The sequence below is a fragment of the Alligator sinensis genome, unplaced genomic scaffold, assembly GCF_000455745.1.
Source record: "Alligator sinensis unplaced genomic scaffold, ASM45574v1 scaffold1133_1, whole genome shotgun sequence".
NCBI classification, from domain to species: domain Eukaryota; kingdom Metazoa; phylum Chordata; order Crocodylia; family Alligatoridae; genus Alligator; species Alligator sinensis.
The window spans coordinates 1,254,571-1,279,187 of NW_005842285.1; the positions used below are offsets into that span (position 1 = coordinate 1,254,571).

Sequence of the window (24,617 nt, forward strand, 5' to 3'; positions counted from 1 at the left end):
CAGCAACAACAACAAAAAAGACATGTAAAAAGGAGCTACACCCACCTTCCAACAAAACAGTGGGAGACTGTCAATCACAACGGAAAAGGTGACCCATGCAGGAAATTGGAAGAACCACAGGATGAGCAGGAAGAGATGAGTAGAGATGAGCAGCTTTTAGGGATGTCACAACATTATTTTCCAATTGCCGCCGTATCAAATGCAATGCGGCCTTCTGTGTGCAATGCATGCAAGTCTTGCCAGTCTTGGGCATGCGAAATGTATTGTTCTCTCTTAAAAAAGTGTGTTTGTAATGCCTGACAACTGGGTAGGAAATCACCAGTCTAGCACCCTTAGCAGCCCCCGGTAATCTCCTCTGCCTGCGTTCCTTCCTGCTGGCACGTTTATTCAGGTTAGCAGCACGTTGCCACTGGCAGCATAACTTCGGGGTTGGCGATTACAGATGGGATGATAAAAGCATTCTTCAGTACTGAACTAGTCAGACGGGGCAGAGCTAAAGGCCATAAGCTAGTGGGAACCTTTCCCATTGTCTTCAGTGGGTGAAGGATCACTTAGGTCAGCCCTATTGATGCTCCTGGCATTTACCTTCAGGAGTCTAAGGAGAGGCTAAAGAAAATATCAGTCTCCCTGGCAGATGAGTCTCAAATCTCTCTGTCAAAATGTCAACTTCACTTTAAATCAGGTAGTCTGACCTCATGTGCAATATAGGCCATGGAAATCCCACCTGCCGATTCCTGCATCAATGGCAATAAATTGTCCAACAACTTTGTAAAATATCTTTGGGGAGGTTTTTTTTTGTGGGTTCTTGGTTTTTTTTACTTTCTTGACTTTCGCTAAGGATGCATGAAACGAGTATTAAATGAAGTCTGTTTGGAGAGTGATGACATCAAGGTTTAACATTTTCCCGTTTGGAAATTCTCAATTCAAAAGAAGACATCTGCAGTCCTTCCTCAGGCAAGACTCCCATTAAAACAGAAGCAGGCGCGGCCAGTGAGAGCTCTGCCTGAGGAGCAATGGCAGGACGGGAATCTGTTCAGCGATCTAATTTGGAGATGGGCTACGATAACTATTGGGTTTCCCCCCGCCCCGTGGATATCTCGTGGTCTACCAAGTAGGTGTAGACTGAAAAATCATCCATGTGAGCTTCATCTTCACAGTCTTAGGGGCATTAAGTAATGAATCCTCACACCATTTTGGGGGGGGGTCATCAGTGCCTGCATCTGCCATTGCCTACTTGCCTGCCTCACACGGGTAACCTGGGTGCACGTGTTTGCAGACTTAGTCCTCAATGTCACAATGTGACCGCGCCAAGAGGTGGGATCAGACGGTGAGAAGTGTTCGGTTATTGAGATCCGACCTCATATTCCCACCGTGAAATCCCCGGTATTTCATTTAATGAAACGGGGCAGGAGAAAGACTTCCCCCAAAGACTCATTCTTGGTGCTGCGCTTTCCTGCAGGAGGAACGAATGGCTGCAATGCCCCCTATGGTCTCTCTGCACCAAAGCTCCCTTGACTCCATCCACGGAGATCCCCAGACCACCACGAGTCTGGGGTGACTCCCTTTTGGCCTTCGCAAACCTTCTGTCCCGGTTCCCCTGTGCGTGAAAGGGAAATAATATTGTGACATCTCAGACAATTTGGTTTAACAGGTAGCTTGTTACCTGGGGGAGTAAGAGCGTCTGAAAGTCTTGTGGGAAGGAGCAGTGGGGATGGAGTTAGGCTGAGAAAGGGGAGGGGGGTGCTTCGACAGCCCGTCTGCACTCCAACCCCAGAGCCGACTGCAGTGACCAGAGGAGGAACAAGAGAGAGAAAGAGAACAGAGAAAAAGAAAAGGGAGAAAAAGAAAGAAACTATAATCTGAGTGGCTTAGTGGTCTCATGCTGCCTTGGAGAAAGAGAGAAAAATTTAATAGAAACAAAATCAGACAAGAATACTCCACTGATCCCCATCAGGTCATTGCTTTGGCATTTTAGTGTTCACTTCCACCTTCATCAGCAATTAGCATAGAATCTATACCAGACGGTCCCTGATTCCTCTACTGAATATATTACGCACTCAAAACAATTCTTTAAATGCTCTATGCACACGGGTCTGGATGCAAACTCGAAGCATATGTTTTCAGGCAACAGGATTTACCCAAGAAAGGAGGAAGAGGAAAAGAGGTTCGTAAAGAGGTTTAACTCTAATCGGAGACCTACAGGTGGCTTGCAACGTCCGATTCTGCGTGCAGACGGACAAGCGACGTCAGTGCAATCCTGCTGTCCGGACTTGCGCAAGGTCCCACTGATGTCTGCAGGTGCCGAGTCTGATGGGTAGCAACTGGATTGGGTCTGAAACGTGTCCTTGAGCTATGCCGAGCACACCGCTCGTTTTATGCTCGAGTGCAAAGAGGTACGACTGCCATATCACAGGCCCAAACCCAACCCACATTAACAATAACTGAAAATCCTCTCCTAAGAGCTTTGTGTGTGGCCCGTATCCACAGGAGTCTGCGGTCCCAGCTCGCATCCCAAGTGGACGTACTGTGGCAGCCTCTACAGATATTTCAGATTGAAACAGCCACAGGGACTGAACTGTCCTCTGCAATGGGGGAAGCGCACACATCCCTTGCGCATGCTGCTCCGGAAAACAGCACTTCTAACTTGAAGGATTAATCCAGCCCAGTATATTTATTTCAAAATTGCAGTGCCACGGCTTGTACTACCCCAAATTGGATGGTTTTAAGGTGGCCAAATGTATCCCCTGTCTCTCCAGACCATGTATTGCTTAAGGGAATGTAAGGGCGATAGTTATCGAACACCTTAGACTTGCCCGCAGGCTGGATGATCCAGGTCCTAGGACAAAATCTAGGTGTCGGACTGCAGAGAGAGATTGAGAGTGAGGAAAGGGACAGGGTTATGACTTTTCACGAGCTTTCATCTCGATCCCATGCTGTGCCAAGGCCTCTAATAACACCCAAGAGCGGGTTCTCATCAACCTGGAGATCTGTGCACTTGCAGGCTGGTGATGCCACAGAAAGCAGGTGGGGCAAAGTCTTTGTAAGGGATCTACATAAGAAATGCCATTTTAAATCAGACCAATGGTCCATCTAGCCCAGTATCCTGTCACTGACAGTGGTAGAGGTGGATGCTACAGAGCGGGGAGCGTTGAACCGGATACACCTAGAGTCATCTACCCTCTATTCAACGCTCTCCCTGGCATCCACCACTACTGGTTTATCCAGTCCCTTTTTGAACCTGGCTATGCTGTCTGCCTCCGCGATTTTCAGTGGCAATGAACTCCACCAGTTAACTTCTGCATGTTAATCATGTTATTCCCTCTGCCAGCATTAGGGCGATTGTAACCCCTGAGAGCTGCGCGTGGCCCAGAACAGCATCATGCCCGCTGAAGCACGAGGCTTGTCTGCACGAGTTTCTATGCCATTCTTCTTCACACCAGGTCTCTGGTTGGAGTACTTGGCCCATTACAGCAGGCTTGACTCTTCCTGACTAGATGAAACTACCGTACAGTCGGTGTTTCAGAAATGGGGCGTCCCTAGGCGAGACACTGAGTTTTAATCCAAACCATCGTTACACAACGCTCCATTTGTGACATTTCTGTATAAATTTCCCCCCCAAAAATGCAAAGCAGAGTAATGAATTAGTTGCTTTTCTTTAAAAACCTTGTCTGCCTACATCCTTAGACCGACATAGTTACAACCTACACCCCTTAAAAAAAGCAAATAATCTTTCTCTCCTTTTTTATCCCCTGATTATCCCTTGGCCAATACTTTCTGAGCAGGCCAAATATCTATAAAAACGAATTAGCCCCTTGCTGTGAGGCACTGTGAGATATTAAAAGTACTAACTAAACAAACCCGGCTTGCCAGCTAAATATATATACATACATAATTTGTTCTCATTTCACATACAATTCCAGATTTCTCTTCTAGCCACGGGGTGAAGATCTGTTATTCCTGGGCTCTTGGAGTATTCAGCGTGTCAATTTGTTTCTATTAAGTTTAGGTAGCATCACGTCTGAAAGGTCACATTTGTGTGCGAGTGGAAGATGCTACAAGACTGGAAATGGCAAACAAGTCGGGAGCGGCTCTAGTGCACGCGGCAGCAGAGCTGTTCTGCATCCAGCCCAAAAAATGATGTCGGGAAATTACCTTGGTAAGCAGGCATCATACAAACAGTTCCTACAGAAATGCAGTGGTAAGCAATACTGTTGCTTTACAGAGAAGAAAAACATGCTGGCAAATAGTTTCACATCTTGATGCTCACCTACCTGTCAGGCGCGCTGCCGAATAATACAAGCTCGCACCTGGCTGTATAAGGTGCGTTGCGTCGCCCTGCTGCGTGCGTGTGTGTTTTAATTTCTCCCACCACTTAGTACTGAAGTTGTGAAAACTTCTCTGCTCAGAGAAAGCGCACCGAGTCTCTGACATTTCCTAACGGGCTAAATTCTGCCATCATTTACCCCCGCGTACCCCTACGTCAAGTGGCCTAGTGTCTTGAGCGTTTGACTGGGACTCAGGAAACCTGCATTTTATTCCTGACCCTGCTCTAGAGCTTCAGGCTGACCTTGGGCAAGCCTCTTTCATCTCTCCAGGCCAAAGTTTCCCCACCTGTAAAATGGGCCTAATGATAGTGAACTTCTATGTCAGGCATTTTGAGACTTACAAATGAGGAGTACCGAATGAGAGCTAGACAATCTCACTTATGTGCTTTTGGGCAGCAAGTAGAGGCAGGGTTTGACCCATTGACGTAGCCCAAGCTTTTCAAAATACCATGCAAAGGAAAATTTGGAACATTTTGGCCAATCGAAGACCATTTCCAAATCAGAACAGCATTTTTTTGCGTGGGGGGGGAAATCCCAGCCCAATGCTCCTTTTCCTTACAGCACATTATTTACTCATTTTCATGATTTACTCAGTACAAATCCAAACCTTTCATTCTAATGTTGTTCAGGAGCTGTTCTTCATGCTTATGAAGGCTTGCCCCTTTTTCCATTTTTTGCCCCTCTTTCCATGTTTTGCCCCTCAACCAGAGCAGGATGTTGTTAATGAAAATGATAGAAAGCTACAATAACAAAGAGACAAATACAAGGAAACACCTGACAATTGTGGTAGGTATTTTGTAGTGATCATCAAGGAGGACTGGATGGAGGAGCACAAGAAGAAAGCGTTTTGCTCAAGGCACGGTAAATCGAAGCATCCTTAGAGCGGTATCTTAACAGCGGGGAATATTTGCATGCAGACCATCCCCCTGCTAGCTGATTAATCTAGTTAAATTAGAATTGTTAAATTCATTCTGGATGGCCTGCCCATACAAATAATCAAGAATTTAAACTGTGAGGCTAATAATCTGGGAAAAGGCCAAAATGAACAGCTTCGTTAATGAGTAATGGGTTTCACACCTTCTAGAGTGGGTAAAGCCAATGAAGACACGTGGACTTCAACCGGCAGAGGATCATGCTTGCAGATCGTCTGGGGCTACATCTCCAGCTCTGGGCACAGCGCTGCTTATACAAGCCAGCTGTTTCCTGCTGCAAGACCCACAAACGCATGATGTGCACGTGCAAACGTGACTGTCGACCCCTTCGATGCACACACAGGTAGGGACGAAAACGCATTCCGAGAAATTTGTACCCAGGACAAGCGCAAGAAACAATTTAGCTTTTAACGTGAAAGCGGGTGGTGGAAATGGAGGCTGTTTCAACCAGGTGGACTTAAACTGCTTGGGTTGAAGCAGAAACAGAAGCACATAACTTGCACATGGGGCAGCAGGGAAAGCAATGGCACGGTGCATCTGACAGACTACCGGTCTGTTAGGCATGTAAGCTTAAAGACAAACCCTTTCAAATCATGGGCGTGGGTAGTCAGAGGAGAGCCTCGAGTCTGTGGACACTGCACTATTAACATGGCTTAAACCTTGGTTAGTCTCAAGTTTGAAAGCAACCACCAAATCGCACAGCAAAGCAAAGTTAGAAACCCCTGAAGTAGAGTCTGTGATGGAAATGCCGATGCAAGGGTAACCCTGCCAATCACATATGTGCTGTTATAATGAGCCTCCCTTTTCATCATCTAATAACATTTTTTCCAAAGACACTTTTTTTTTTTAAAGCAAGCAGTAAATACACTTTTCAACCTTCAGATAATTTTATCTCTTGTTCTACAGAAACTGCTTCGAAGGTGGTTTTCTTCTCCTCTTCCTCATCTGAAGGCATCTTTTCCCTAGCTAAACAAAATTACCCGTGGGCCCTACTCCAATGAGGAAATGAAGCACATTATTTTAAAAAGGATCAAAGTTCTTGTTCTCCATGTTTCCAAGAACTAGATGGAAATCTGAAAGAATTATTGTTTCGAAGGAGAAGGTCCCTAGAAAGCTGCACAACGACAGGGGAGGAATGCCTTCTTTGCTAATGCCTTGTTAACGACCAATAAAAGTTCTTCCAGGAACGTACCTCTGTGCTAGCTGCATCTTGAGAGCATAGCAAAGAAAAAGATTTCTAGACCCTGATCTCAAAACACTGGGAAACAGACTTTCCGAAGGCTGGGAAATAGTTAAGTACCGTTTTTATGTAATCGTGCCGGGAGATCTGAAATTAAGAGGTAACAAGGCAAGCACCAACAAATGCAAAGAAGAAACTAAACAGCAGTGAATGAAGTGGCATATATTGGCTGGTTTACAAAGACAAAAACATGATAAAAGGGCATGGTTTAAAATAGGCATCCTGTGCAAGTACCGGCAATAGACCTGTACGTCTAACTGCATAAAAACAGAGGTCTCAACCTGTGATTTCCCATGACCAGGAGTCAACAGCACCAATAACCTCCCGCTGAGAAGAGGAGGAAGTACTACAAATGGCATTACTGATCTGAGCTCAAAACCTAACATTTTCATTAGCAAAAATCCCTGCTGAAAAAAAAAAAAATCTTCCAATGCTTACTCCATATTGGCAATCCCAGTCATGCTGGCTCTGCAGCGGAGCAGATATAATGATGTGATGGTGCGTGTTTACATACCCTGCATCCTCTGGGAAGATCTTGCTAGGCTCAGGAGGGCAAAACCACCCTACGTCAGGAAAGCTAGCAACTTTTACACCTGTCACTAGGGGACCCGACAGTCTAAGGCTTTTTGTGATGGATGCACTGAGAAGAAGTTGCAGGAAAAATGGGCCCAGCCTAACAAAGATCGACAAAGAGGAAAAAACTGGAAAATTACTGTTCACCATTCAGTTGCAACCTATTGCTCCCCCTGCTCTAATTTCCTCCTGTGTTCTGGCAGCAACCACCTTGACATATGCCATCGGATCAGACTCACTGTGAACAGCACTTCGATGAGATAGTTTAATGAAAAGCACTAGTCAGCACTGGTTTTGGCTCTAATGCATAATGACTTCATACTTTTCCCCTACTGCACTTGTTTCCAAGTCCCCATATGCAAAGCCTACCAGCAGAACTGAAGCCCACTTGTGGCTTCGCACTGTGTCAGGACACCTTCCCCTCGTGCCTTCTCCCCACCCGCCCAGCACCATCCTCCACAGTACTAGAGCTCCAGGAAGTCTCTCAGTGAAGTTGCAGCCTTGCAGGCAGCACAATCGTTGGGCTTCATAGTCAGGTCTGTTGTTGAACCTGCAAGTACCATCCTAAGAGAGGGCTCAAGCTAAGAGGCGTAATCTGGGAAGCTAAAGGTGTCCCACTTAAAAGGCCACTGAGGCCCACAAAGGCAGGGTTTTAACCCTGCACAAGAGGGAAGTGATGTGGTCAGCACCATGCTCCAGCCACCTTTTACCTTGTACCCACTGGATAGGAGGTGGGTGGGCGTCAGGGCCACGTTGAAAGTGGAAACAATGAGCAAACACACCTACCGCCCTCACCTGGGATCAAACGCAGGTCTTTCCAGTCCACCCTGGAAAGCCACACAGCGCCCAGTGCATAATCTGTACACACCCATATTCTTTCATCATGTTTAAAATTCACCCAGGACTCAAATTCAAACATAACAACGTGACACTTCCTCTAAACTATTAGATTTGAGATTACAACTCAAGTGACTGATTCTGTGCAGGGACCGGTTGTGAAGGCAAACATAGTATTTTTATAAAGTACACAAAAAAAATGTATGCTCTAGTCCCGTGATCCTGTGTATAAAAGTGCAATGCTAACCATGAAGTATCTTGTTTTTTGGTGTGCATTCGTCAAACCCTGCTGAGTGGAACAAGTCTACTGCGCACTCTTGGCTTTACCACATTATTTGGAGAGATGCGGTCTAGAGAGATGAACTTTCATGTTGCAACCCTTTAAGATTCTGCAAGTGCATGAAACTAAACTGCTGCATTACCTTGGAGACAGTCCGCCGTGGGAGCAGTTGGTAGGAGAGGTCAAGGGGCTGGTTCTGCTGCTGGAGTGGCGAGAAGGGGTCCGACCAATAGTATTGCTGGGAGAGCCCTGGTAGAGAAGCAGAAAAAGAAGGATTAGGCAAGTATTACACTATAAGAGAGAAGACAAAGTGGGTCTGACTTCTGCCTTCATGTACATGGGACAACCCAGAGGTTGCAGGGGGCGGAAACGCAGGATGCAACCAGTTCAGTTTGGATTCTGGCTTCTCTTGTAAGGCACCAGACACACAACCACTGATGTCAAAATGGAAATGCCAACAGCAGCAAGATTTAGCCCATTCTCATTAACAAGTGTCCACTCAAGAAGGATTTGCTGTTTCTGAATTTCAGGATCTGCCCATGAACGTGTTTTGGGCAAGCTTTGAAAAATCTGGCCCACACAGTATGGAAGCAGCTGGTTAAGGAGAGCACACCGCTCATAACATCAGCTTATCCCGCGCCTCTTCCTACCAGCCACAGAAGTCCCACGTTTAAATGCCTATTGCACATCTGTGCTCCTGTTATTAGTGTTACTCAACTTCTCTAACATAATTCTTGGCATCCCAAAGCCTTATTCTGGTGACTTTAAAATACTTCCAGTTTGCTGTTGGGATGTGCATCGTCTCAGATGTTCTTCTGATTTTCTTTACATTAGTTGGTTAAAGCCTGGTCCTCTATGGCCTTGTGGCAGCATTTTACAACACTGCCAAAGGGGTACAGGAGGCTCCTGTTCCACCTGGTTACTGCGTGACTCCCCTTGCCCCTACACACAGGTGTGAATGACTACACAACCATCCAGCCCTTCTCCCTGTGGCCTAATCCTGCAGTTGTTGCTCAGGCAAACTGTCCATTGAACCCAATGAGTGTACAAGACTGCAAGACTTGACCCCATCTGATTTATACAGGATTTCTCTATATAAGTGGGTTGTTACAGTCAGGAGAGGCTGTTGCAAAGACTATCCTGATACATGCTGAAGAGAGAAAAAGTAATTTACAGATGAACTTAAAAAAAAAATCCCTATTAATTTGTTCATTCAATAGCATTATCATCTTTAAAGCCTTCATAAAAACCAAAATACAGCATTGCTGGTTAGAGTTGGAAAGACCTTCTCGATCAAATCCAACACCCTGCAAGTTCCTGGCTGAACCACGTATGAGCTATTTCCCTCTGTTCAATAGCAGTGTTGGGCAAAGGGAGATTGTTGTTCCCATCAGCCAAATACCCAGGCTTTTGAAAAGTACCAACTGACTGAGGAGCACAAATGACTGAAATCTCTCTCTTTTAGGGCATTTATACACATACTTCTTTTGTCCCGCAACATGCCGGAGATCCGCCACTTCGGAGCGGACTCACTTAATTGAGTTGTTCCTGAATTTCAGGAACTGCCCATGAACGTGCATCGGTTAATCAAGTCTGCTCCGCACGCGAGCTGCTGCAAACTGTGCTGCAACACGTGCAGTTAAGTGGCGAAATGCGTGGCAGCGCGCAGAAAATGGCAGGGGTGCGCTTTTGAAGCAAAGCACCTTCTACGTGTCTTAGTTCAAAAGCGCACTGCTGGCATTATCTCAGCACCGAACGCATTTTGCCACTTATACAACCGCAAACTTTGCCGAGCCAGGCACTTTTTGCCGCTTATACAACCACAAACATCGCAGAGCCAGGCCGCTGCGATGCTTGCATGTGTAAAAATGCCCTTAGAGACTCCAAAGTCACGTGGGCACGAAAATCCCGCGCGGTCTCTGTATAGGCTATGCCTACATCAAACCCCAAAGGACCCAAGGGCTACTCCTAAAACAGAAGACCCCACAAATATACTGCTGCTAGAAGTGCTGCCGCTGTGCTGGGTTTTGAGATCAGAAACCACTTATCTGTGCCCATCAGCGGCAGGTGCCACTCACCACGTTGGTGTTGCTGGAGTTCTTGAGGTGGTTGTGCAGGAGCTTGGTAGCACCGTCCTGGAATGTTTTCGGCAAGGCACCAAGTAACATGGTAAACTCGGGAGTGTTCAGTTCAAAGAGGGAGATCAGGACTATTTGTGCTGCCTGGAAAGACAAAAGAAAAAGTTAAAGTATCCAGCAGTTCTTTCCCGAGAGCGATGAGAGCTACAGTCTGTTGGAAAGGAACCTTACGGTAAATGAGACACGCGTTGCTTTTCAACAGACCCGTACCAGAGGACTACTAGAGACACCTCTGTCATGTACCGCAAAGGAGCATTTGCATCGTGACGTTGAAAGCAGTTTTACATTTACACGACTTACTTTGGGCTTATGCTTCTGCCTGCACCTCAGGTGGTAACAACCTTAAAATCCCTCCTGTCCTGCAGGTTAGATCCCCTCGAGCACCGCAGAGTCAAAGAAATCCACAACAAAGCAGAGACTTCCTTCAGGTCAGATGAACTCTTAAGGTTTTGGGACTGTTGGCTTTTTTCTTTAAAAGCAAAAGGAAAATCCTCTCTCCACTCACCCGAGGGACCCACAAATCTGATACATCAGGTAGCAAGACCCTGCCTTTTCCTTTCCTTCTTTACCCGACTCCTCATCCCAAGGGCTCAGAGAGCAGCAGCCAAGGCCCCTTCGGAAAAGGTGCCGCTGTGCAAAGAGGAATCCGCTTTCCCACTAAATTAAGTGGGAATTTCAAATCCTGGACTTCACTGTGGTCAGGAGTTCAGCCCCGGTGCCTAAGCTGATTCATTTCCTGAACAAGATGGTCGAGTCCCTGGGGATATGCATGGCCCTGTGTGCTGTTATTTAATGATCCTTTTAAGGGGAATGCGTTCAACACAAGGCAGTGCGCACACAACTGCAAAAGCAAATCTCAGCCACACACCCCTTACCAGGCTTGCGCTAGCCGCATGTGTACATGAAACACTCCCGTTTTTTCTTCCCCTCCTTTGCTTGTTTTAGGGAAGCACGAAAAGACCTGGCAACTCCTGCCTTACTGCAGTCAAAGCAGAACAAGAAGCTTTAGCAGGGAAGGACCTCCACAAGGAGCTCTGCAGTAGTGTGTTCTCCAGCTAGCGTGCAGCTTTCTACCCTGCCAACCTCTAGGATATGTATGTGTGGCTTGGGCTTGCAAAAGGAGAAGACAGATTGTGTGCGCTCTGAGCAAGGGAACTATGGGCAGCCTCTGCCACGGCACCCATTTGGCTTAAAGCTCTTCTGGAAATTCCTCTGACTTCCTAAAAATGCTGGATAACTTTGAACACAGCTAAAAACCAAACAAAGACATGTTGCATTACTGCAACAGCCACTGTACACCCATGGCCCAGCCGAGTCAAAGCACAGGACGCTGTTTTTAGCAAATTATGTATTTTAAAACCTTGCCATAACTGGGAATACCCACAGCCTCTTCTGAAGTGGCATCTATTAGTGGAGAATGGACTTGGACACAGAGAGACCCTTTCTTCATTCAAGGGAATCAAAATCCTCTACTGTGTCAGCATGCAGTTGTTATTCAATCTGCTCTCTCCCCTCCCTTCCTGAGCTCAGGCCCCAGTACTAACTTTGCATTTAAACAACACTTTGCCTCTGTGGTTGTCAAAGGCTCATCATGTTAGTAGTCTCATTTTCCTAGAACAGATGAAGAAATTGAGACAGAAGAGCTGAAGGGATTTGCCCGACACTGCAAAAGAGGTGTCTGGAAGAGCCACTGAAGAGCAGCTTTCTGGTGTTCAAGCTTAACCAATAGGCACTGCTACCTCCTGCAAAAGCTCCTTCTGACGTTAATAGCTGGTAGGTAAGTCTAAGGCTCCCACAGCATGAAAGGAGGGAGGAGGAGTATTATCTTCTTCCAATACTTTCTTAAATCTTCCGACTTGAAGAAATCTCCATAGCCAGCTGAGCTACAGGGTCTGCAAAAGAGTCCATGCATCTCTGCCTGTCCTCACATACAGACTTCAGCTGCTATCAACACCCCATTTTCTAAATTGAAAATATTACCGCATGTGAAAGATCCTGCAACACAGGGTCAGTGTGTTGAACAAAGAACAGCGAGCATGCCAAAATCCATTCCCAGTCAGGAAACCATGCACTCCACATCGTGATGTTTCATTTCGTGATTAGGAAATGCGCATGCGGGTCACTACTGCAACTTGACAAGCAGATCTCAACTTCAGTGGGGTGCAAAAAATAAGAGATATAACCAGGAAGGATCCCAAAGACCTTAAAACAACCTGAGCTGGATTTGTATATGCCTCATCCTGCAGTTCTAGCTTAGGCCAGGCACCTGCTGAAATCAACTGCAGTCTGACCATTCAGTGCTATTCACTCTGAAAGTGCAATCGTCCGCAGCGCTAACGGGCCACACGGCATGAACCTTTTCCTACCGCGCTGTGGGTACAGTTTGCTCTCGGATGCAAAGAGGCAGCAAGAGCAACGCCTTAAGGTTTTCTGTGCATCAGATCTAGGCTAGGGAAAAAATCACTGATTAGAATAGATGGATGTGCCTTTATTTTTAACTGGTCTAACCATAAAGGTCACTTTCAGAGGTGATTAGGTATTTTGGAGCACCTCGAGTTTTAGGTGGCCATCCTGAGACACTTTCCAGTGTGGTCAGCCTGGGACACCCCAAGTTTAGGTGGCCATCCTGGGACACCTTCCTGTGTGGCCATCCTGGGACACCTTCCTATGTGGTCAGCCTGGGACACCCCAAGTCTAGGTGGCCATCCTGGGACACCTTCCAGTGTGGTCATCCTTGGACACCCAAAGTTTAGGTGGCCATCCTGGGACACCTTCCAGTGTGGTCATCCTTGGACACCCGAAGTTTAGGTGGCCATGCTGGGACACCCCAAGATCACTTCTCACTTTTGAAAGTCTTGGCCAAGGTCACCAAATCCGGATTATCATTAGATGACTGCACAAGCGTACAGACAAAAGGCAGCTTGAACACTGCACAGGCAATGTCTGTCATGTTGATGATACAGACCTGGAAGGAGTCTCCTCTCAGCTCTATGCCTGACACTGCAAACAGGGAGAATCTGGACATTATGGGTCATCTCCTCTTACAGGCCAAACCCCTTGCTGGGTGAAGCAGGAGCAATCCCACCAGAGTCAGGGGTTGGTTGTGGCTCACTCTCAGGACTCGATCATTTGAAAGGGATGTGTTACCTCCATCCATCCCCTGGAATTGCACCGCTGCAGTTCCCTGAGCTCTGGGCTGCCCCCAGCGTGCTCATACTCGTCCCATTGCTGAGCTGAGGAACGCCACCTACAAAGGCTCTGCCGTCCATCAGCATCACGCACTGCATGGGCATGAATACGCCCACGCCTTGTTTTTAACCAGGTGACCAGTAGCGGGCGAGCCAGGTTTGCTAAATTCCAGCAATTTGGCCAAAACAGACAGGATGTCCTTCGAAGCAATGTTTGGCAACATTCAAGTTACAGGCGATGTCAGGACAAAAAAGGGAGAATCACCGGATTTTAGGAAGGAAGTGGAGTCAGTGCCATGAGCTTATTGAGCGACTTGGACAGTCTATCCAGCTCGCTCACAGCAGGCAGTTTGACCCAGAGCACACATATTGGTCCTTTAGGTCTTCCTGCAGCTTCTTTAAGGGGTTACTTCTTAAAAAAGTAACCCAAACTGCAGGCAGGCCTATCGGGCTTCTTTAAGTAACCCCACAGTCAGCCCAGACAGAGCCAACATTGGGCCAGACCTCTTCCGGCTGCATATTTTAGACAAAAGGGTTAATCGAAAGGCACACAAAAAACAAACTATTATTTTATAGACACGCTCACACACACGCAAAGAAAGGATCACTTTTGGAGGCACGCAGCCAGTGCCTCTTTACACAGCTAGACTGCGTTAGAAATCTAAACTGCAAACAGAAAGTGTATTTTGTGATTAGTGTACACAGCTTTTCGTCTACCTGTTTACATTTCTCTTCCAAGTTTCCTTCACCGGGCCCTGAAGCGGCTGTAGTTGATCTAGCTGGCAAATCCTCACCTACCCAACTATGCATGGTCTGGGTTCAACAAATAGGAAAGGTAATATGATTTAGTTAAAGCAAGCACAAGATTTTCAACTAACAGCATTTCAAGGCAACATAAATTCCAGGTTCTTGAACAAGGCACACCTTCAATACAAGTTATTTGCTTAATGTGGAATAAATAAAAAAAAACAGTGATCTTTGAATTAACGGAAGGGGGAGATCGTGCAGGCCACAAGCTTGCTGGCTTAAGCTGAATTTGACTATGAACCTCTACATCTGCAGAGCTCTTTAAGCTTTTCTCATTTTTTTTCTGTTCTAACACTGCTTTGCACTTGCACCATGCTTTCTCTTCACAGATATATTTGGATGTTAACCGATTCATTCCTCTTACCGCTATTTTTATGCACGATTATCCCCCTCTTGCAGACAGCAGACATGATAGCGAGATATAGGGGAATTAGGGAAGAGCCTGAGAATCCCTGGCTCTCAGCCTTGCCTTCTCTCTGCTAGTCCCAGTCTCTTGCCGCGTGGATACGGCTGTGGGAATAGCTACCGCATGATAAATGGTACCTGGTGGGGGTGGGGGTGCCAATGGGTGCAGTTTTGAAGGGAATTTTCAAGTTTAAAAGGGAAAAGAAGGAAACATTTTAATAGACACTCGCCCAGAATGCTATTTTAAATGCCAGAATAAATACTGTGCAAGCTTAGGCAGTGTGCAAGTAAAGCAGCTAAATGTGTATAGTAATTTCAGCATCATCTGAATGTATCATTTATGGCATGAATTGCAACTCCACATTTAATAGATGTGTATTTTTATATATGTACTACACATATTATACTATAGACTACATGTGCACATACAAGCAGGATGTACGCACTTGTGATATACAGTGATTGCTTCCCCCTCTTAAAAGGGCCATCTTTACAGTAGCTCTCAACTGCATTTTTTGAAAAAATACTTCATTTTGCTTGCATCCTCACTTGAAGGAACAAAACCAGCTTATTTTATAAAACTTTGTTCAACCCCAAAGACCCCCAATACTAGACAGATCCATCAGACCCCAAGCTGTCCAACAAGCCTTGCAATATTCACGTCCAATGCCGCTCACGTGAGAAAACCAATTTTTCGTACAGAGCGTACACTAAAAATATTTGGGCTTGCGTCGCTCTCTGATACCAAACTGAAAACAAACAGAAACCGGTGGCTGCTATTTTGGAAACACGACTCAGGACAGTGAGATCGTTACGCTCTAATAGCATTAAGCCACATAAAACAGGAAAACCCAAAGGCCAGTTTTGACATAGTTGTTTTTTTCCTCCATTCCTGGGGATAATGTTTAAGTAGCTGAAAATGATTTCTCTTCATATTGGTTCCACCTTAATATCCTTACGAATACTGGCCCCTTAGCTGTACAATGACAGCACTATTCAAGTCCCCATGCTGCTCAGATGGAAACCCATGGCTTGACTCAACACCGGCTTGCTCTTTGCCAAGGACACACGTACTAAGTGGCTAGAGGATCACCAAATCAAAGCTCAGTCACTCTCATGGTATTTGCATTTTGCACACACAGGGTACAGGCCAGTACTCAAATCGGGCCGAATTAAACCTCCGAGAAGATCAGCTCTAAGCTCCTGCCCTTGCAAAGCACTGTAGTCCGTGCGAGCTGAGGGCACTCAGCCCTTTGCAATATCAGGCCTGTATCTGAGCTCCTTCCCGAATGCCTCTTGTAGCAGCAAATGCGATTCAAATTATTTCTGGCAACTACAAAGGGACTTCACAGTCCCAGACAGACGAAGTCAGAACGGGCACATAGGAGTTGCTCCTCTTCCTGCAGAAAGTGCACATCTGCTTATATCTTACATTTGCACACATAAAAGACGAGCACTTGAGCACCTGAAGGAACCACCCAAATTGTGCAGGGACAACGTCAGCACCTGGATTTGAACGCCTGGCTGTTAATGCTGGAAGAGCAGTGCGCAGCATCGTTTGGCACACGTAAGGTGTCACCCTTCGGAAATCCTATTTGAGCTCCGAAAGCGGCGGTAGGTCAGCTTCTTGATTTCTTGAATCGACAAAATCCTTCTCGTTCAGGGTCACTCTTGCGGCGGTGACAGGGAGAAACCTCGGCTCTTGCAGGCAAGGAAGGCCCTACCTTGTTGAGTTGAAGGAAAACGTTTTCCCCAAAAAGCCAAGACTGTCGCTAACCACAGCTCAGTTGGATGGTCAGCTGTTTCAATGCACCGAAAGTCCTCGGAGCTTCTTTTTCGGCAGAGCTTTCAATGACGTCAGAGCAGCACTCGAGCCATCCTGGCACTAGATGCATGCCATGCTTTAGTGGAGACTCATGGCTGTGCCACGAGCGGTTGCACAGCCCCTCAGGTGGTGACACTGCTACAAAGGAGTCTGTTTTCATTTCTTAGCGGGGTTTGCTCTCCTGTGCGCTGCACGGTGCAGCTGTGAAATGTGTTCTCCTTGCACAGAACATGCGACACTATTTTAACCAAACTTTTTTTCAAGGTACAGACACCCTCCGTTTTTTTAGGGAAGCCATGCCTGCATTTGTGAATACATCCCCACCTGAACTATAATCAATATTTTTTAACATTTTCAGTAAATGGGATGTGGGCACCTCTGATACCTGCTGGTCTGGTATTTTCCTTTTGAATTAGTGCTGTTTTTTCTTGGAACACCTTAGAAATGGTTCTCTTGCTTTATGACAGCCGTTCATTGTTCTCAACTTCACGTGCTGCATTTCATAAATTGGGCTCGTGTCAGATGAGCGTTCTTGTTCATTAAGTGAATCTTTAGCGTGTTTCTGGATTTCATTCTTCACAGAAGGTATTTTAGCTCCAAACGTGTTTTAACTTGCACTGATCGGTGAGTAAAAATCAATACCGGTGCTGCCACACAGTTAAGAATGAATGTAAACTTAGGCAGAAGAGAGGTAGAGATATACATTATAGGCTAACTAAATCAGAGATGCATACACTTTCCTGAGCCTGCGCTCACTCGATCAGATGTAAACTTAGGGAAGATCTTTTGTGACACATCTGTAACAGAAGTTCATTGTGGTGCAAGTCAAAGCAATACAGCTTAGCCTGGGCTTTTCCATTCTCTTTGCAATGGCTCTGTCATCTCAGCCGGGTCTCCACTTCGATCATCTGGATTTTACCTGGGTGTCAATGAGGTTGCAAGAACATGCCAGATGACACATTAGCCAAAGGCACAATACTGCAGTGTGACAGAAGAGTGTCATGCAATGTGGTTTGAGGAACAAACTCCCTCAACTGGTGTCTCAGCAGCACAAAGGGCTGGAGGATCATCTGCTTCTGTGCTGGGTTTTCTTCTTCTCTGTGAAGTCAGAGAGCTAAGCCCAAGGGACCCATGGAAGTTGCTATTAGTCTTGCTGATTCAAATCAGTGGACTTGCTCTGCCGGTGAATTTGGACTAGTAGCAAAGCAGAAGGGCAAAGGAGCACAGAGCAAGATGGGACCTCTTGCCCCACAATCACCACTTCAAACTTTCCCACGTGACTAAAAGCACAAAACCCGAAGCACTGGGAACATCCTGCACCGGGATGACTTGCAGAGGGCTGGACTAGATGACCTCCTGAGGTCCCTTCCAACCCAAATTTTCTCTGATTGTATCCTCCAACATGTTGCAGGGGAGATGGAGCCACTACTAGTGCTTGCCCTTTCCCATTGGAAGGCATTGCACTTTTTCAAATTACACACAAACACATCTTAAACAGAAAGAGCAATCTGTTCTTGCATACCTAACCACTGTCCTTCACAGGACAGCCTCACAGCCTGGTATAAATGTCTCTGCCCCTCAAAAATATGCTTCCTTAAAATGCTACCAGGTAGCAGAATTGTTGTTTTAGAAATCTAGGGTCAAAATTCTTGCAAACTGATGGAGTTGTACCAAGCCCAGGACCTTACAGCAAAATAAACTCCCCCCACCCGGCTACACAGGGCTCAGTCTTGCAGTCTAAATTCAATGGGAGCTTTGCCTGAGATGAGGCTGCATGGCAGAGCAACTCCAGCCTCATCTCAGGCAAAGTAAATCCTGGTAAATCAGGAAATATCAGCAATTTCATGCTAATGCACATGACTATTGGGGACTTAATGCCCTGATAACTGCAGGCACTCTGCTACTTTTCTTGTCTGGTGGTGGCAATGCCAATAATCATAGCAGCAGCTGGCTCTCACGTAGTACTTGCCAGCAGTAATCTCAGGGCACTTAGAAAAGTCAGCATCATTAATGCCATTCTACAGTTGAAAAATCCAAGGCAGAAAGAGGTTAATTGACTCACCCAAGGTCATCCAGCTGGCTAGTAGCAAAGACGGAAACAGGGCCCAAGTCTACCCACTAGGTCACGCCATATCTGAACAGAATTATCCTTGGCCACGATCCTTAGTAATGCAGAAAGTAACACACCCATGAACCCATGAGCCCTCAGATGCTCACGTTCAGCTCCATTTCATTTGAAGCCAAAACGTGACCTGTGCTCCATGTGCCCCCAGGGGTTGGTATTGGCCCAGTGCTGTCCAACATCTTCAATGACCTGGATGAGGGGGTGAAAAGCCCACTGGCCAAGTTCGCGGACAACACCAAGATATGGGGTTGTGCGGACACACCGGCACGTGGGCTGCAGATACAAGCAGACCTAGCCAGGCTGGCATGTCGGGCAGGACAGAACCAGATGAGGTTCAACGTAGAGAAATGCAAAGTGCTGCATCTGGGAAGGAAGACCCCCCCACCCCAGCACACCTACAGGACATTGCTAACCTGACCAGCACTACAAATGAAAGGGATCTGGGGGTCACAATAGGCCCCAGCATGAATATGAGCCAGCAATGTGATGTAGTAGCCGCTAGGGCAGAGGTGGGCAAAATGCGGCCTGGGGGCTGGACACAGCCCGCCAGACCAGTCTATCCGGCCTGTGGGGCCCCTAAAAAATTTAGAAAATTAATATTAATCTGCCCTGAGCTGCCTGTCATGCGGCCCTCGATGGCCTGCCGAAACTCAGTAAGTGGCTCTCTGCCCAAAATAATTGCCCGTCTCTGCGCTAGGGCCAATAAAACTCTGGCATGCATCAATCGATGCATCTCCAGTAAATCCAAAGAAGTGATTCTCCCGCTTTACTCAACGTTGGTGTGGCCACAGCTGGAGCACTGCATCCAGTTTTGGGCCCCGCGCTTCAACATGGACATGCTGAAGCTCGAGAGGGTCCAGAGGAGGACCACCCGTATGACCAGGGACTTGCATGGCAAGCCATACGAGGAAAGGCTGAGGGATCTCGGACTCTTCAGCCGAAAGAAAAGAAGGCTGAGAGGGGACCTGATTGCAGCTTACTGCTAGATCAGAGGTGTACATCAAGGGCTCGGTGAACAACTGTTCACCAGGGCGCCCTGGGGGAAAACTAGAAACAACGGCCACAAACTCCTGGGAGATAGTTTCAGGCTGAACATTAGGAAAAACTTCTTTACAACTAGGGTGTCCAGACTATGGAACGACCTCCCCCGGAGGTGGTGCAATCATCTACCCTAGAGGTCTTCAAGAGAAGACGGGGCGGTCACCTGGCTGGGGTCGCCCGACCCCAGATGTCTTTCCTGCTCGTGCAGGGGGCTGGACCCAATGATCCTTTGGGGTCTCTTCCAGCCCTATGAGTCTCTGTACTTGCTCTACACAACACAGCACGAATTGTTTCTGCACTCCTTGCTTTTGCTCGGCACAGATCAAATTGCCTTTCACCCCTTTCTGTGACCGTCTTCCAGGAAGTCAAGTCCAGCTCGTAACACAGCAGAGCAAATACTCTTTAGTGTTAACAGTCTTGTTTCTGTTGCAACAAGGAAAACTATTTACTCTCCGGACTGGGGATATCTTTGCAATTCACCGTACCTTAAAGATAAAACCCGAGGATAGTTTAGACTATGAACAATTTACTGCCACCATCAATAGCTTTTCGATGTTTATTGAATACAAGTTTAATCCCATTTCACCCTGAGGTGGAATCGTGACCCTTTGGAAAATGCTGCTTGCTAAGATCACAGCCAATTAAGGCAAGAGGGAGACCGTGCGACTGCGCCCAAATACAAACCGGCTCTGGACACAGCAGGGCGTTTGCTGAGGCTAAGCAATATTGGCAGTTTCACCGATTGTAAAACATGGTATTTACCCAAAATAAGATGTACGATAGGTAAAGCATGATATCACACGGACTTGACAAACCATTACAAAGACTAGCAATGGCCTCACAATGCTAAACGACTGCTTCAGGTAGGACGCACCTGATATATGATGGCTGGAAAAGCTTTCTGGGGTTCATACTATCCATTGAGTGGCATCTAACAGAAGGTAATGCAGCTTTCTCCAGCGCCCACAAAATAAGCCTGTGCTACTACACTACGAATAACAATGACAATAACAGAAAGATGCTCATTTTCTTTATTGATTATCAGCTTAATCCCTCTTAAGAACAGGCTCCTTCAATTATTATCAATATTAATTATCTGTAAGACAGTAGCACCCATTAGTTGCTGCCAATCTGGTTCGGGGCCACATCATGCCAGGTACTGCATGGGATCTGGCAGGAAACAGCCCCTGCCCTGGAGCACATCCTAGCTGAGGTCATGTCTACCCTTGGGGCTGACATTTGTGTCCCACTGCAGACCGGCAGCGTGCGTGGACCGCAGTTGCGGAAACCAGGAATTTTCCGTGATGAGTAGAAGCCGTTGTTATATGATTGCCATTATAAGGCAGGGGCTGGCAATGTCTGATCTGGCCTGCAGTGGACTCCCTTTCCCTGCAGCCCCTGCCCACGTTGCTGCGGCTGCACTGGGACAGCGCAGGGACAGGGTTACCATGGAGACTGGCCCCAGCAGTGCTGGCAGGGTGGAGAGCTGTCCAGGGGCTGGGATCTTGTGGCGGTGGCTGCGTGGTCTAAAGCCGGGGCAGAACCGCGATCTGCAGCCTGCACGCCCCACACTGTGGCTCTGTCCCAGCTCTGGACCATGTTGCCACCACAGCAAGATCCCAGCCCCAGCCCCGGAGCAGCTCCCTGCCCAGCCAGCACTGCTGGGGCTAGTTTTCATGGAAACCCCAGCCCTGCACTGTCAGGGTGATGCCGTGGTGAGGTCTCCATGGAAACCAGCCCCAGTGGTGCAGGCAGGGGCTGCTGGGAAATGAAGTTCGGCCACCAGCTGGATCCACCGTTTTGCCCACCCCTGTTATGGGGGCAATGTGAGCTCAAATGATGGCTTCGGCCCAGCTGCTGCTGGACAAGCAACCACCTGGCTTATACCCAGTGCAGACTTTCTTCACAGTCTCATGACTTTGTTGCTGGAACCTGAACTCTCCCCTTCGCTCTTATAAGGTGTCCCGCCAGAACGGGAAGAGCTGCGTATATCTAGCATCGGTTCTGCAGAGAGACAAACCCCGGCCCCAGACCTATCCAGCTAAAGTCTTTCACAAGCACTCAAACTTACCGGGAACCTCATCCCTTAGAAATAAAATTAATCTCGATACAAAAATTTGGTAATGGTCTCTCCGCACTACATTAGCCATTCTTCTCAGCAAGTTTTGCCTGTTTAAATGGGCTCATCATCGTCCACTTCATTATTGTGCAATGAATAAAAATCCCTTTGGCTGCAGCCTTCCCAGAGATAATGGCTGATGGTCCCATATTAGTCCTTGCTGCCGATAATCATGTTGCATCCAAGACCTGCAGTCTGCACTACGCTTCTAAATCCCAACTCTAGGCATTATTGGGTTAATTATACCATTGTACGGCCTCTCTCCTGCTGACAAGTGGAAGTACAGATCACACGGGTCATCTGCTCAATAATTAATGTTTTTCTTTAAATGGGTTATATTGTGCCTGAAACCTACAGGCAAAGCTTTTAGAGCCAAGTGCCACAGCCACACGTAGCTTTACTAAAAAGCGATTAGAGTCAGTAATCTCAGACCAGCCTCCAAGGCAGCACGGCGATTAGCAGAGTATTGGCCAGGCAGAGTTAGCTAGCAGCTTGCAGAGACCTTGGCAAGTGCCTAAAACAGATGAAGCTGTGGCCGTCGCATTCGGAATGAGCGTTTACTCCAAAAATACTAGGGCTGCATAGGCGAGTGTGTTGGAGTACAGCTGTCCTTGTGCATCCAAATTTTCAGCTGTTGCACACAAAGTCCTCATTCAGTTTTGCATGCAGTGAGTATGACCCCTAATGGCAGAAACATGTCTTCACCTGTGCACGCCCCAGAGATTTGCTTTTTAAATTGTGATTTTGGTTGACACACAGAACTACAGCTGGGCTCAGCTGCTAAGAATTCATTCCCGTGCTCCTCTCTCCTGCCATCAAGCAGTAAATTAATCAATCAGACTAAGCCTTTTCAGGGTGGGGGTCAACCGATACCTACAGAAGAAGCGTGTGCATTCATTTGTCGCTAGTTAATTCCTTCTGATTTCCTTGTAAATAGAGGTGCAAAAATGGAAAGGCAAATCCCAGATATATTTGAATCTATGTCCGTATTTTAAAAAAGCTGCCCTTCTTTCAAGTAGAGACAGACAGGCTGAAGCAAAATGTCAACTCTGGCTACCATGAATTATCACTGAGGAAGAGTTGCAGAGAGCAGATAAAAAACGTTTTTCTAGGTTGGAACGAGTTGTGTCAGAAAGATCCATGCATCTTTGGTCCTTTTTGATACCCCATGACCTTTTTATTTATATATGTGTATCAGTTATGTTCAACTGATACCTATATATAAATACGCATCAGAGAACTTGCATTCATTGTCCTTTGGGGCTTTAACAGAGAATTTGCAATTTTTAAACAGAGAACACCAGGATCCCTGATCATCGACACCTGTTTACAGAAAAATGATCGATTTGCAAATGCTTTCAACCTTCTTTTAAACTTAGTTACATAGTGCTGAAAAAATGATTTTGATGTTAATTCAACACATGAAATTCTTAGGCAATGAAGGACTACACAAAGTTACATCTTCCGCTGATCTGTTTAATAGTTTTTGCTCACATCTTTTGAACCAAAAAAAATCTAAGACCATAGTGCCGACACCAAAGATCCATTCCTGAGAGAGAAACACCCTAAATCTGTCTTGACTAAGTAAAGCGGAGGCGTTTAAGCTGGGTTTCGCCAATGTAGGCTAGCCAAAGCCAACTCAACCTTGAACTTCTTCCTCGTGCAGCTGAAGACAAGCACCCTCACCTCAATTTTAGCTTGTCTGTCATTCTGCATCTACAAATGGGAAAAGGATCAATTTAGCTCAAGTTGGCTAAGCCTGACAGGTTTTCTGAGTCAAGACAGACCCACTGATTTTAACAGTAGCTGACAGGCCTCCACGGCTTACTGATTTTCCTAAATATCATGTCAAAGATCCTGATGGATTTCATTTTGAGCGTGATGTCTGAAAAGTACAGGTCCTTAGCTAAAAAGTGCAATCCATAGTTGTCACAGAAGGCCTATTAAAATACAGACCTGTTTAACTTACTTTCATTTTGCACTGCAATGGTGGTTAATTTGCTCACACCTCCCTGCTCTATGAGAGGAAAATGTGGAAAGAGGTGTTCCAAAAACACTTATATAATGAATATGCTCAGGTAATCAAATATTCTTTTCTTATCACAATAGTTGCACCACAGAGAACATTTGTAAAATACTTTGAAGTTATTTGTATCAATAAAAAAAAAAAAAAAAAAGCCTTTAAATAGTTTTCAGAGCTGTACATGCTTTGGTTGTCTTTCAGGTTCATTTAATTGCCTTTAAGAAGCAAAGCAGTCTCTCCTGCAAGAACTTAATCCCTATGACTTACCTTTCTCACGTCTGAGCTCTTTGGTTCTGTTGTCCAAGTTATAATTCGCGATACAGCAAGTCTGGTCTCACTGGAGTTCACGAAGTCTGTTGGGTCCATCTGTCTGGCCAAGGACTCGATATACTTCAGGATTGCAACTTTTACCTAAGAAAGGCAAAGAGGTACATCAGCCGTCATCGGCAAGATGGCAGAAGATGGAACCGTCCTGTGCCAGACAGATTCCACGGCATTAAACGCGAAAGCTCATCTCTACTCTACATGGATCATTATTAAAAAGAAGTATGAATTAGATCCCACATCTCACTGAACAGGCCCAAATCAGCATTCTGCCTGTTTGTGACTAATGGAGACAAAGCGGCCCCCAGGACATCCATTAGAAAAGTACCAAGACCTAGGACAGTCATAAGGATGAAAGCTAAATAGTTCTGTATAAAGTACTACAAAGAGCCCGCAGAACTTGATAGAGGAACCTTGCTATATGTGTTTTTGAAC

At 46.4% G+C, this 24,617-nt stretch overlaps 1 protein-coding gene across 11 annotated transcripts in view; it reads right to left on the bottom strand.

Moving 5' to 3' along the window:
- The window catches only part of CLASP1 (cytoplasmic linker associated protein 1), a 251,743-nt gene that overhangs the window by 25,817 nt on the left and 201,309 nt on the right, over positions 1 to 24,617 (bottom strand). For 9 of the 11 annotated variants that reach the window (XM_025209361.1, XM_025209360.1, XM_025209363.1 and 6 more), the window contains 4 exons: positions 24,126 to 24,269; positions 14,231 to 14,326; positions 10,266 to 10,409; positions 8,330 to 8,436 (listed from right to left, as the gene is read on the bottom strand). In XM_025209361.1, coding sequence (XP_025065146.1) covers positions 8,330 to 8,436; positions 10,266 to 10,409; positions 14,231 to 14,326; positions 24,126 to 24,269 — 491 coding nt within the window. The remainder of the gene's footprint in view (positions 1 to 8,329; positions 8,437 to 10,265; positions 10,410 to 14,230; positions 14,327 to 24,125; positions 24,270 to 24,617) is intronic. The other 2 variants (XM_014521987.1, XM_025209362.1) reach the window with 1 other exon arrangement.